The 13,916-nt window shown below is 39.6% G+C and overlaps 1 protein-coding gene across 1 annotated transcript in view; it reads left to right on the top strand.

The window, feature by feature from the left end:
- The window catches only part of ARHGEF9 (Cdc42 guanine nucleotide exchange factor 9), a 288,329-nt gene that overhangs the window by 260,610 nt on the left and 13,803 nt on the right, over positions 1–13,916 (top strand). Inside the window, 1 exon segment of the mRNA XM_075184406.1 lies at positions 9,487–9,618. Coding sequence (XP_075040507.1) covers positions 9,487–9,618 — 132 coding nt within the window.

A 13,916-nucleotide genomic window follows, 5' to 3' on the forward strand; every position in this document is an offset into this window, starting at 1 on the left:
GTAGCCACCTCTGGGGTGGGATTTTAGGAATAGAGGATAAAACACAAAAAAATACAAATTACATTGCACTTGCATACTATCCCCTTCTCTTAAGCTAACTATATATATATATATATATATATATATATATATATATATATATATATATATATATATATATATATATATATGGGCCGAGAAGGCTCGTTGATGCACTTGGGAGCCCATCTGGTCCAATCCCACAGAAGCACACTACTGTAGCACAGATTGCTGGCTATGATAGAAGAGTGTCAGAGCACAAAGTGCATCTCAGCTTACTACATATGAGGATTCATAGATGCAAGGTTGCCTGGTCTGATGAATCACGTTTTCTTTTACCTCATGTGGACGGTTGGGTGCCTGTGAGTTGTTTACCTGGAGAAGAGATTGCACCAGGATGTACTATGAGAAGAGGACAAGCCAACAGAGGCAGTGTGATGCTCTGGGCAATGTTCTACTGGTAAACCTTGGGTTCTGTCATTCATGTGGATGTTACGTTGACGCGTACCACATACCTAAACATCGCTGCAGGCTAAGTACACCCCTTCATGGCAACAGTTCTCTCTGATGGCAGTGGCCTCTTTCAGTAGGATAATGTGCCCTGCTACACTTCAGAAATTTTTCAGCAATGTTTTGAGGAACATGACAAAGATTTCAAGGTTTTGCTTGTCCTTATTTTGGGCAGTAAGGCCTTGCGTAGAGTCAGTCTTCCCAGTCATCACAGAGGTGTTTGATGGAGTTGATGTCAGGACTCTGTGTAGGCCAGTCATGTTCTTCGACACCAAACTCGGGAGACCATTCTTTGATTGACCTCAATTTGTGCACTGGAGCATTGTCATGCTGAAACATAAAAGGCCCTTCCCCAAACTTAGGCCACAGCGTTGGAAGCACACAGTTCTTTAGAATATAATTTAATTCTGTAGCATTAAGATTTCCTTAACTGGAAGGAGCTCAGGTTAGACCTGTGTTTCCCAAACCCAGTCCTCAGGGACCCCTAACAGTGCTTGTTTTCCATATCTGTTTGCAGGAGCACAAGTGTATTCATTACTGACTGACACATTTTGAAAGATCCACAGGTTGCACTAATTATTTCACTTGTGACCTGGAAAACCTGCACCGTTAGGGGTCCATGAGGTCTGGGTTTGGAAAACACTGGGTTAGACTATAAAAACAGTCCTAGATCGTTAATGTTCCTCCACCAAACTTTACATTTGGTAGTACACATTCGAGTAGGATGCAGCCTCCTGGTATCTGCCAAACCCAGATTCGGCCATCAGACTGCCAGATAGTGATCATCATTCCACAGTCCAATACCAGTGAGCTCTACTTCACCCCAGTTGATGTTTTTGGCATCGCACATGGTGATTTGAGGCTTGTGCGCAGCTGTTCGATCATGCAGGCTTTGAAGCTCCTGATGAACAGTTTTTGTGCTGATGTTGCCTCTAGAGACAGTTTGGAACTTGGTAGTGAGTGTTGCAACCGAGGCCAGATGTTTTTTACGCACTTCAGCACTAAACGGTCCTGTCCTGTGAGCTTGTGTGGACCTACCGCGTCGTGGCTCAGCTGTTGTTGCTCCTAGACATTTCCTCTTCACAATAACAGCATTTACAGCTCACCGGGCAGCTCTAGCAGCGTAGAATTCTGAGGAACTGACTTGTTAGAAAGAAGGCATCCAATGATAATGCCACATTGAACGTCACTTAGCTCTTCATATACAACCCATTCTGCTACTGATGTTTGACTATGGAGATTGCATGGCTGTATGCTTGATTGTATTTACCTGTTCGTAATGGGTGTGGCTTAAATGGCCAAACACACTAACAAAAAGGGGTGCCCACATACACTTAGTCATGTAGTAGGTTGGAGGGGCAGGGCTGATACCACAAGTTGCGCTCTAAACTTTAATATGGTGAAAATGCTGATTCTTTTTTTAGCACTTTATAGATTAGTGAATATTAGATTGTGAATAGCCAAGACAATTTGAAGCAGGGAGCAATATACCCTTTGGCTGCTCTATTTATTCCCTATTTTTGCCACCTTGTGTGCACCAAGGTGTGACCAAAGACATATCTCAGACACAAAATACGCAATAAAATAACTATTTTGCTCCATGCTAGTTATCTCTCTCCAGCATGGTCTCCATAGTTTCCCTTTTACCCAATCCTTGTCTACCCAGATTACTACTTTGATATGTTCTCTATTTTTCTACATTGTGTTTCCTTGCACTCCTCTGCATCCCCAGCTCCCCCTATCCTCTTACTTCATTATCTATCCTGTTTGTATCTTCAGTCTGCTCCTCCCTCATGTCACTCCCTATATTCTCTCCTATGTCTCCTTTACCCATTGTCCTTGCTTTATGTATTCCATACCTGTACCTATTTGCCTCATATCTGGCCAGTGCCATCATGTCTTCTCCCCGTCTCATCTCTCTTGCCATATGACTGCCTCTTGTTCCCCTGTATCACTTCCTTAATTTGTATTCTGTATACCCAGGGTCTATGCATTCCACTTTGTCTTATCTGCCACCTTGCCTCACATGCTCCTGTCTCCTGTTCACCCTGTCTGCCTCTCCATTTGTCTTCCCCATGTTTCCTCTCCTCACTTGTCTGCACCCTAGCACCCCACTGTCATCATCCTAGTTACTGCTCATGCTGTACCACTCACCAAATGAATGTGTATACGAACAACCTCCATCTTTTCCCTCCAAAACCTCATGTTTGTGCACAGCAGATATAGAGATTTCATGTTTTATCTTCTCACAGACACACAGTAACAGTGCTAAGATGAGAATATGGCACCTCCAACACTAACCTTGCTCTCTTATGCTATTTAAAACTACAATCTCATATACTATTTTTTTTAAAACAGCAAGCCTTGTACATGTTTAGCATAAATATTATTTTTTTTGTAGGCAGTCTTCCAATAACTCATTTTCAAAATAGTTATTTGCTGCACAGTCTCTGAGCTGGAATAGGTCTGCATTTCAGTGTCAAATGGTTTCCAATGAGAGAATCTGAGTCAGAGCCCTCGCTATACATGATGGTAGAGGGAGGCAGAAGATTGTGCTGTGAACGTAAATGCTGACAAGAGGGGTAATCGAAAGCATCTCATGATATGTGATGGTACTGTGGCTATCATGGCACGTAGAAAACTGTAAACAGTGCTGTACAGAGAATTAATTCACATCAGTCCCTGCCCCATTGGAGCTTACAGTCTAAATCCCCTATCATACACACACACACACACACACACACACACACACACTAAGGACAATTTAATAGCAGCCAATTAACCTACCAGTATGTTTTTGGAGTGTGGGAAGAAACTGGAACATCCGGAGGAAACCCACGCAAATACAGGGATAACATACAAACTCCACACAGATAAGGCCATGGTCAGGAATTGAACTTATGAACCCAGTGCTGTGAGGCAGAAGTGCTAACCACTAAGCCACCGTGCTGCCCACTGATGTGTGTAACTGCCTGATGTGTATACATGACTGATGTATAACTGCCTGATGTGTATACATGACTGATGTGTAAAACTGCCTGATGTATGTAACTGCTTGATGTGTAAGAAGAGAAGAAGATAAAGTAAAAAAATAACAACACCATGGGCTAGATTTACTAAACTGCGGGTTTGAAAAAGTGGAGATGCTGCCTATAGCAACCAATCATATTCTAGGGCCTGATTCATCAAGGTACGCAAACGCATACACATCTGTGTTTCATACTTTGAGTGACGCAAACCGTTATATTTGCGTTGGAGTTTGAGATTGAGTTGACTTTGAGTGCCGTATCTGCTCTGTTTGCGCTGCGTATGTGGTAATTTACGTAGCTCAAGTCCCGTTTAGCAGATGCGTATGCGTTTGCGTACCTTGATGAATCAGGCCCCTAGTTATCATTTATTTAGTACATCCTACTAAATGACAGCTAGAATCTGATTGGTAACTATAAGCAGCATCTCTACTTTTTCAAACCCGCAGTTTAGTAAATAATATACCCCCATGTGTCTTTGTACAACAAAGTGATTTATGTTAAATAACAATCATGAGATTGCAGCTGCAACTATTGGGTTGTAAGTAGCAGAAAACTAGCTTGGTAGTTTTGACGCCAGTCAACAACAATAGTAAAACAAAGAAAAAATGACATATTAGTAGAAAGTGATCTTAGTGATCCAGAGATTTTGCCCATCAACTTCACAGTGCCCTGAGATACCTCTTAAACTCATAATGTCAGGGTAAAACCTTAAGAGTTCCCAGGTAACCTCAGGGGGTATGTATTTGTACTGTTTGGGCTTTATATTAGTATATTATACATACAAATGATGTTAATAAATTACTGAAGTGATTGCACAATGATTGTGATTAGAACATAAGATTTGGCACACATACGCAGGGAGATGTCAACTCGCCCTATTTTGGAAAAATCCAGAACCACCGCCCCACCCCACCATTATTATTCGCATCTGGCAAGTTTATCATATGGAATACATTGCATGCATATTGTGCCACTTCCCCATCCCCCTCCCACACACCTTTCACTCGTGTTTGTAGTCCCTGAACCGTGTATCATGGCTCTCCCCCACCCCTGGCGCTCTGATTTCTGTACCCCCCCCCCCATATGAGTCAGTGTCTCTCTCATATCGCATCCTCATACCTCTGTATACCTTAGTGAGCACCCCCATCCCCCTCTTTTTCCTCTATTTGGCTATCCCTCTTTTTCTCCTTCTCTCTCTATCCCACATTGCAGCAATGACCATGCATGACACAATTTGTATCACTTGGAGTCTGACAATTCCATGTAATTGCTTTTCAATACTCTTCTACGTGTTTTGTTTTGTTTTGTTTTGTTTTGTCTTATATATACATGGCTCCTTGATTTGTTCTGTTATGTTGCTTTTTCTTTTTATAAAACCTAATAATAATTAATTAAAAAATAAAATAAGACTTGTATAAAGTTGGTGCCTAAAATCAGAAAAAACTGCTCTCTAGAGGGTCTGATAGTCCTGTAGCAGGCAATGTACCAGCTGGCAAACTGCTGTGTGGAATTATTTAAAACATCACTTTACGTGGATCGAGTGTAGTGATTGATTTTTAATATTAGGGGGGTTTTTGTCCAGTCACAGTTGCCTATATATGTTAAGTTTTATACAGTCTGTGCTGTTATAGAAATTAAATCACAACACATCACTTCTATCGTCTGGAAGTGACATGCCCTGAGTCAGTTTCCATGACAGCACAAAGACCTTATGTAACACCAGTGATGTCGTACCCCCAGGAGCGTCTGATTACTTATCAGAAGAAATGGCTTGTATCACTGCTACAATCCACCCTGTCTTAACAACAAGTACTGGCACAGACAGGGGCAGAAGGGATACAGTTGCCCAGAATCCCTCCTTCAGGAAAGAAATACTTTTTAAATTATTAAGAAAAACTATTAAGGTGCCATGATGAAAAACCTGTTGTATAGCACTCTGTGTGTCCCAAAAATCCTGCATAGTAGATCCCAGACCTGTGCATAGAAGAAGAATGTTTTGGAAGAATGCAATGGTTAAATCTGTTCTGTGAAAATGCACAAAAGTGACACATGGAATAAAAATAGCCCTGATGTCCCCTCAGTCTCATTATTGATTTAACTGTAAATTGGACTAAACTGACCAGTATTTTAGGAGAAACACAGAAAAAGTTTAATTTAACCTATTTTTCCGCTGAAGTTTTTCTCACCCCTCTGCTGAGCCTGTTTTGGCACTTTTTGGGGTTGTCTCATTGTAACATCAATGTTAGTAATTTGTTTCTGTACTACCCACACAACTCTACTACTAATTTGTTTCATTCATAAAATACCATTAGTTTGCTTATACCACTGTCTCAGCAAAGAAAATCGACTTGACATGGCAAAAATTGTTTCTTTTTATATAAATTGAACTAAAAATAAATGTGTATTTTGTTTCTAAACACCACCAATATATTCTTTGTGGTTCTTGCTTTAGCATTAATCCACCTTTCCAAAACAGTAAAAAGCAGGATTCTACACACAAGTTTTCCTAACAAAATCTGCACTTTAAAAATTAAAATGCATTTTCTTCTATTTGCATGTTATTGAGTTAAATGTACTTATAGGGGGGTATTCAATTGTTCGACTTGACGCCCGAAATACTCGTGCTCTAAAACTATTACCGTTAATACGGTAATTATTCCCCGAGCTGCGAGCTGAAATTCAGCGAGTAAATTACCGTATGAACGGTTTTTAAGCGCAATTTTACCATATTAACGGTAATAGTTTTAGAGCGCGAGTATTTCAGCCGTCAAGCCGAACAATTGAATACCCCCTATAATGTGTAGGGGGAAAATAAGGATAATATATTAGTATATATGAGTAAGAGCCAATCATACTCATTACATTAAGGTTACCTTGTGTATATTGAAGCCAGGATGGGGGAGATAAGGGGATTAGAACCCCCATCTCTGGACTTATTAATGCTTTCTGTAGTGTAGGAATACTTGCAAACTTGTGAGATATTCTTCCTGTACAAATAATAAAAAAATTAAATCTTGCTAAAATACACTCATCTGCCCTAAGTCACCTGAAATTGATATGAATGCTGAAAGGCATATATGTCTCTCTGTGTGAGTTTGCATCTGTTCACAATTGTATGAACGTGCTTTTGCTGTATGGGACTTACATTAGACTTTCCCACCTTTTCAGTCGCAATCAGGCTCAAGTGACATGCCAACAAATGTTTATGCGTGCCTGTTTTGTGGGCATGTGCAGTACAAATTTGAGGATTTGTCCAGTTCAGCATCAGTCCCAGCGTGTGCTTTGTCATTGAAGCCCACTGAGTAGCAGTACATTGTAGTACCGCAGCATATCAATGGTCGTTTCTATGTAGATACAATTTAAATCGGTTTCAACCTTCAGTCTTAAGCCTCCTAAGAATATGCCTTCTCTGTTAACTCTTGCAGTTGGAGAGGTCTAGTGACAGTTATTTAGTACAAAGAGAATAGGGTACAATCAAAATAATAGGCTCAGGTGTTGCACAAAGGTGATTACATATTAACTGTTACTATATACAGTTGATATAAATAGATTATTAATGTAGCAACAATTCTTTTTCCAGTAAAAACACTTACACAAAAGCAGCAGTAAAAAAATTAATAATGAAATTATATGGTATTTTTTTTATTGTAGTTCGTAAACGCAACCTTATACAATATTTTTTTTGTTTGTGTGTTCCCGGGTTTTATGTGCACTTTTGTGTTTTTCATGCATTGAGCAGCACTCACATTCTATTTACTGGAGTCGCGCTCAACACATGAAAAGTACATGTGTGCGTTTGATGTGCTTTTCATGTAGTTTTAGGAGCTTTCAAAGCGTTCAGCATGAAAAGAAGGGCAAAGTGAAGAAAATCGGAATAGGGAGGGGAGAGAGATGCTGGAAAAGAGGAGAGAGAGAGATTGGTGATGACCCATAGAGAGCAGTGATGCTGAAAGGAGAAGGAAGATAAACATAATAGATCAAGGAAAATTACAGAATAAGATGTGACATAGCAGAAACTTGTCTTTATGGGGAAGTTCATACATCCAACTTGTTCATATTCTCACCTTGTATTACATGTGTAGAATATAGAATTAAACAAAGTAAAGATTGTTGCATGCAAAACAAATACAGTGGTGATGTTCATCTGGTAAATATTGCTTTTAAAAAAATGTTTGGGTCTATGAGAGCCCTCGGATCCAAACGCGCGTCGCCCTGATGCCCTCACTTGTTCACCATATCGATTCTATGTATTGTCAGTGAAAATACTGCTCTTCCATTTTGCAGACTTTTGGATTTGAACACTATAGTGGTGAGTGTAATTAATAACATAGCAATACACTGCTTTCCTATAGAGACCAACGATGCTGATTGAAGGAAGTCTGCAATATAAGTGAGACAAGGGGATCTATTTATTATTTATTAATCGCAGCAATGCATAATGAAGCACTGCTGTCATTTTACATGCCAGGGCTGCTCTGGGAGTCCCCCCTCTAGTAAGAATTGTTTTTACTATTTACCAGCAGCCTAGTGCCATCGGTGAATGGAGGAAGTTGTATGCACATACGCATAACACTTCCATCCAGCAATGGCGTACAGACGTCTGCTGGATCCCATAGAAAATGAGAGGTAACGCCATTCTGAAATGGTGCTACCTTGCTGCAAACCACAGAGCTTTTTAAAGCTTGATGAATTGCATAAACCCGTCATACTGCTGTTTTCTCCGTTTTAATGTCTGATCACACTTTGAGAAATAGACTCCTGAATACTCTACACTAAAAGGATCAACTTTATTTCCCCATCATTTAGTGCTTTCAGAGAGGGGACTTTTTACTATGATATTATACATGTGGCTATCAGTTTCCCCGATTTGTAACTAAGTCTCTTAGGCAGCATGGTGGCTCAGTGATTAGCAGTTCTGCCTCACAGCACTGGGGTCATGAGTTCAATTCCCGACCATGGCTTTATCTGTGTGGAGTTTGTATACTTATACCTTACTTACATCTAGGAGACTGAACCTATTGTTTTAGAACACTACCAGTGCTAAATAGTTTGTCAACTGATTATGTTCAATAAGAGTACATGATTGAGAGGATTATTAATGAACTCTATACCCATAATGCTTTTTGCGATTTTATTTCAGAATTTTATTTTGAATAATTGATGATTAATCCTTGGATTTTGGCAATCAGTTACTTATTAGTTTCTATTTACAAACTTAAAGACCACAGAAATCCAGACTGTCTCATGTTATTCTCCACTATTTTTCTGTACTGTCCGTAACGTGGGACAGGGTTCTCTTTTGGAGACATATATTTCTACTATTGGGAGTTTCTGAATATTATACTAGATACTGTATGTCACAATGCAAACAATAGCTTATATGTTTTCTGTATTATTTATATGGGTTATTGAGCCTAGTATTTCTACTATAAAACACATCTCACTATTTCCAATTAGGGATCTTCACTGACATTATGTCCACTATTGAATGTATTTGGGTTATTCGTTGAGATTATTTCTATTATATTTCCAAATTGCAATTATTTATAACTAGATAGTGACTCTAATACATTGATACTGTTGAGATACTATAAGTTGGGGCATCTCAAATTCTACTTTACAATATTGTGTTTAATTGTGCACTATTTTGTTTCTTTTTAAATTGCACACTTTGCTTATGCTGTTTTAAAAAGTTGAAATAAAAGTCATTAAGTTTTAATGTGTTTGACTTTTCCCTAACTAAACTGCTGTTCTGTGTGAATATTTAAAAAAGTCCTGTTAACTTTTGTCCCTAATAGTTAGTTGGCAGCTGTGTTAGTGCATAATACCAAGAGATGCGGTTTGGTAAAACATTCATGGTCTGTAGCTAGATTATTTCCAGTGTTGTGTTGCTGCCTGCAGACTGATGACTTGCTTCTGTATTTGACAGGGTGATGATATCCTGGACAGAAGCTCAGAACTAATCTACACTGGGGAGATGCAGTGGATTTACCAGCCGTATGGACGCCAGCAGCAGAGAGTGTTCTTTCTGTTTGATCACCAGTTGGTTCTCTGTAAAAAGGTGACAAAGCAAAGTACTGTTTATAAAGTGTATTTGATGCATGTCGTTGGTATATTATTTACAGATAATGTTGACACTTTAGTGGAGCTATTCTATATTAAACAGTATAATGCACATCATTACTGTAGTTGTCTTCCATTATCCTGAAAATGATATTACCCTGAAAATGCCATAAGAACTTATTACAGTACTTACAATTATCCAATTGTGCCTAGTTAATCTGAGATGATCTGGATAAGACCATTATTATTATCCACATTACTAGGTACATTGGTACATTCATATGATTTAAACAGGACCAGAATTATATATATATATATATATATATATATATATATATATATATATATATATATACTGAACAAAGGTGCTTCTAAAATTGAAATGCTTTTATGTTTAATAGTAGGTAGTATGTCGCTTAATTTATTGCCAAATTCTAGCTCCCATCATCTTTGTTCTTCTTTAGCAGAGAAATATTTGTAGAATATATCATACCATATTATAAACCAGGCTTTAAACAACCTATATTAAAAAAAAAGACTATGTAGTCTAAGTAAGACATATTTGTATAAGGGTACAAAATGTAGATATTATATGTCTGTACATTGTCAAAATACCCTAACGACACCAAGAAACATTAAAAGATAAAACTGTCAAAACTGTATTATTGTATTTGAAATGATCAGATAACATTATAAGTATTTCTGCACTCCCCAGTGTGCGACTAAGGCAGATTTGTACCCCCGCTAATTACATCTACAGTATTCAAAGCTTGGGACATACAGCAGCGCAAAGCATTTCATTCACTATTGAAACAAGCTGTAATATAATATAACAAATGTGTAGTGTGCTGGAAAAATGCCAGTAGTCAATACTGAGAAATAAGATGTAATGCATTTCTGAGCACTGTTAGAAATAAACAGGCCAGTAAGCACATAGTCAATTACAGGACCAGACCAATTCTATAGAGCTTATTTTGTACACCACACATATTATGGTCACATAATATACAAACACACATACAGTACACACATAGTAATTGTATATACCAATAATATAATCTTATCCTACACTGATGATCTGTAATGAATGCAAACACTGCTGCCTATCAGCACTGTCTTCTGCAACACCACAGTGTTCAGTTCTGTGCATGACAAATGTTAGCAAGGGAGTTATGCATGAAAATGAAACTGACATTAACGTGAGCTCCTCCTCATGGAGTTATACTTTGCAGCCTCTAACTTCCCAATTCATATTGTCAGTTTGATAAAAGACCACCCATCCTGCCTACTTCTAGTTACAGCGGAAGCTCTCATAGTATAGAGTGCAGTGTGTATTCAGTATGCATAGTGTTGTTTTACCCAATACTGTTTAGTCCATGCACCAAATGCTTAATGCCAAAGGTTTAGAACGGCAGCTACTTGATATGGCTCTGCTCTTCAACTCATGAATACCGTATCTCTGTGCGTCTTTAATCCTGCATACTGGGCAACGAAGGCTTATATCCTCAGCTTCTGTTCTCAAATTGATAGATTTGTTGCTCCTTGCCCGCTCAGCTATATGTCACTAGCCTTGCTATCTCACAAACCGTCTGCAGCATGCCTGCCAGTGTCTGAAGCAGCAGAAGCCTCTTATCCAGATGGTCTCTTGCATCCATGTGGACCTGCTCCAAATAACTGCAGCTTATGTTTCTCTGACCCCCCCAAGAGAGGATTTTCCTTCTTTCCATTTCCTCTTTGTATTCTGGCCAGTCCGGCTACTGGTATTTCCCATCAACTATACCCAAGCAGCTACTGATACTGTATGCATCATATAACCTGTGGGAGGTGACATTTAGCTGGAGTTTATGGTAATTCTGACTTCTTATCCATGCAGTGTCCTCTGGATTAGCAACTTTGTAATCGTGACTGGGACACATCTATAGCTAAGAGCAAGACATGGGCAACCAGCTGTCCCCCTACAGAGGCTTTCTGCAAGCACATAGAAAACTACTTTCTTCCATATCTTCATAAAAGTTGCAGAATCAGAGATACATCTCACTATGTATCACAGAAGTTTCTAAGTTTAATACTATATTGCCAGTGTTCAAATTACCAGCATGGACCGAGATGTAATTCATATTCTACAGTTCTCTCGCTGTGTGTTATTACTAGAATGTGGCATTTGGTAAAGCAAACAGAAGCCTTTAATACAGACCAGTTAGTACTGGTAACATGTAAAAAAAACTACAAAAACTGATGTGTTTTTGTAATGGGTTGGTAGCCTTGAGTTCAGAGGTGAGGGAGTGGGAGTATAGCACCATAGACAGAAGCGGGTGAATATGGCGAGAGAGCACAGAGGCGGGCGGGAGATGTTGGGGGGATTGGGGGCAGTAATTATAGCAACTCTGTGATACCAATTAAGATAGAATACACAAGGGTGACAGGTGTGTGACCATACAGATAAGCAAAATATCAAGATATCTAACAGGGGAAATGTAGTTCCTGAAGGGTTGCTGTTCTTATGTAAGTACCAGGGATCCCAGACTTGAATGTTAGTACTGTATCATAGAGATATATCATACAGGCTACATGCCAAATTCTATTATTACTGCATTTCTGGAAGGTTCCGAGGCATTCTACCCGTCACTAGCGATGTTTTGTGCTTTTTAATGGAGAACTACACCCACTTTTTAACATTTCACATTATGCAATTGAAAATAAGTTACTTTTAAAATCATTATTGCTTTTTCTGCTGCTTTCTGGCATAAATAAATCTGTAGCTGTTTTAACGCATCTTGTCTGCAGGAGATTTCATATAAGTTTGCAAAAAAGTTATTAATTCTGTCTTTCACAGAACCAAATATTATTTAGGTGTGATTCATTTGCTACAGCATATTATGTATCATGCACTTTATTTTGATGCTGCAGAGACGCTGCCATGTTTAAATGCTCCACTTAAACCATTGACAGCAGAAACATTTAATAGCAAAGCTTCGAAAATCAATTTATTAGTTTGGGTGTAAGAGTTAAGAGTGTATGATGCACTAGAGCAACTAATTTTTTCCACCCCCCATATTCTTTACAATTCGTTATTATGATGGCATTAAAAGAGTCCCCGTCCTTAGCTATCTAACCTGTTCAGTGCAGGCTGCAATGTGAAATACCAAGGTAGAGCACAAGGCTTACAGCTCTCCTTTGCCTGGCAATCAGGGGAGAGCTGGCAGACTTTAGCCCGGGGGGCAAGCACACAGCACTGGCCCACAAGTAGCGGCCCATCCTTAAAGGGTACAATATATATTTTTGGTACAATATAGATTTATCTATATAAAAAGAGGCTATTTTAGTGTTGCTTAATCCATATATATATTTTTATGCCCAGGCCCAGAGCTGGATTAAGGCTCTGGGGGGCCTGGGCACTTTAGGCAGGGTAACCCCCTATGATGTAGCATGGTTATCATTTTAGACAAATACACAGGCAATACTGTGTGCACTACTGTTAGGTGCACACAGTTCTGCCTTCACGAGCAGTACACGGTGAAGCGGGACATACATCCCAACTCTCCTAAGTGAAACAGTCACTCAAATTAGGGACTGTCCCACCAGATCCAGGACAGTTGGCAGACTGTCCTGCTCTCTCCTACCTGTTCTTGTCACGGTCACCACTTGTCACCACTTGTGGCTGCTGGTTACTTTAGTTCCGTTGCTGGTTGTCTGGATCCTTAGAATATTGGAGGCCCTATATGGTAAAAAAAAATAAAAAAATAAAATAAAATAAAAAAATGGGTACATAAAATGTACAAAACCTTTGACTCCAGGTATAGACAGACATGCTGCAGCTCCAGCACAGAACTCCATCAGCCCCGCCTACACTGTGTACCATGTGACCACGGAGGTCACATGACACAGTGATCTGAAGCTGTACCGAGATGCGATGGAGACAGCCTTTGCAGTGGCTGTCACATCGCGTAGTACTCACTGCAGGGACTTCATCCATTCACAGAATATTGTACTACAAGCTGTAGTACTACAAGCTGTATTACAATATTCTGTGAATGAATGATGCGGCTGCTGTGAGTACTACGCAATGTGACAGCCCCTGCACAGACCACAAAGGCTGTCTCCATCGCATTACCACTGGACCACCAGGCGGCCCAAAATACTGTTCTTCTGACCGGCCCGGGTGCCATCTGCCCCCCTGCCCCCCGGGCCAGCCCGCCCCTGCTGGCAATAACATGATGGATCTGAACACTCAAATGTCTAAGTTGAATCCCGGCTGTCCCTGCTTATTATGCGTTGTATGTGATAGAAAGTAATGCA

Source organism: Mixophyes fleayi, chromosome 9, assembly GCF_038048845.1.
Source record: "Mixophyes fleayi isolate aMixFle1 chromosome 9, aMixFle1.hap1, whole genome shotgun sequence".
NCBI lineage: Eukaryota > Metazoa > Chordata > Amphibia > Anura > Limnodynastidae > Mixophyes > Mixophyes fleayi.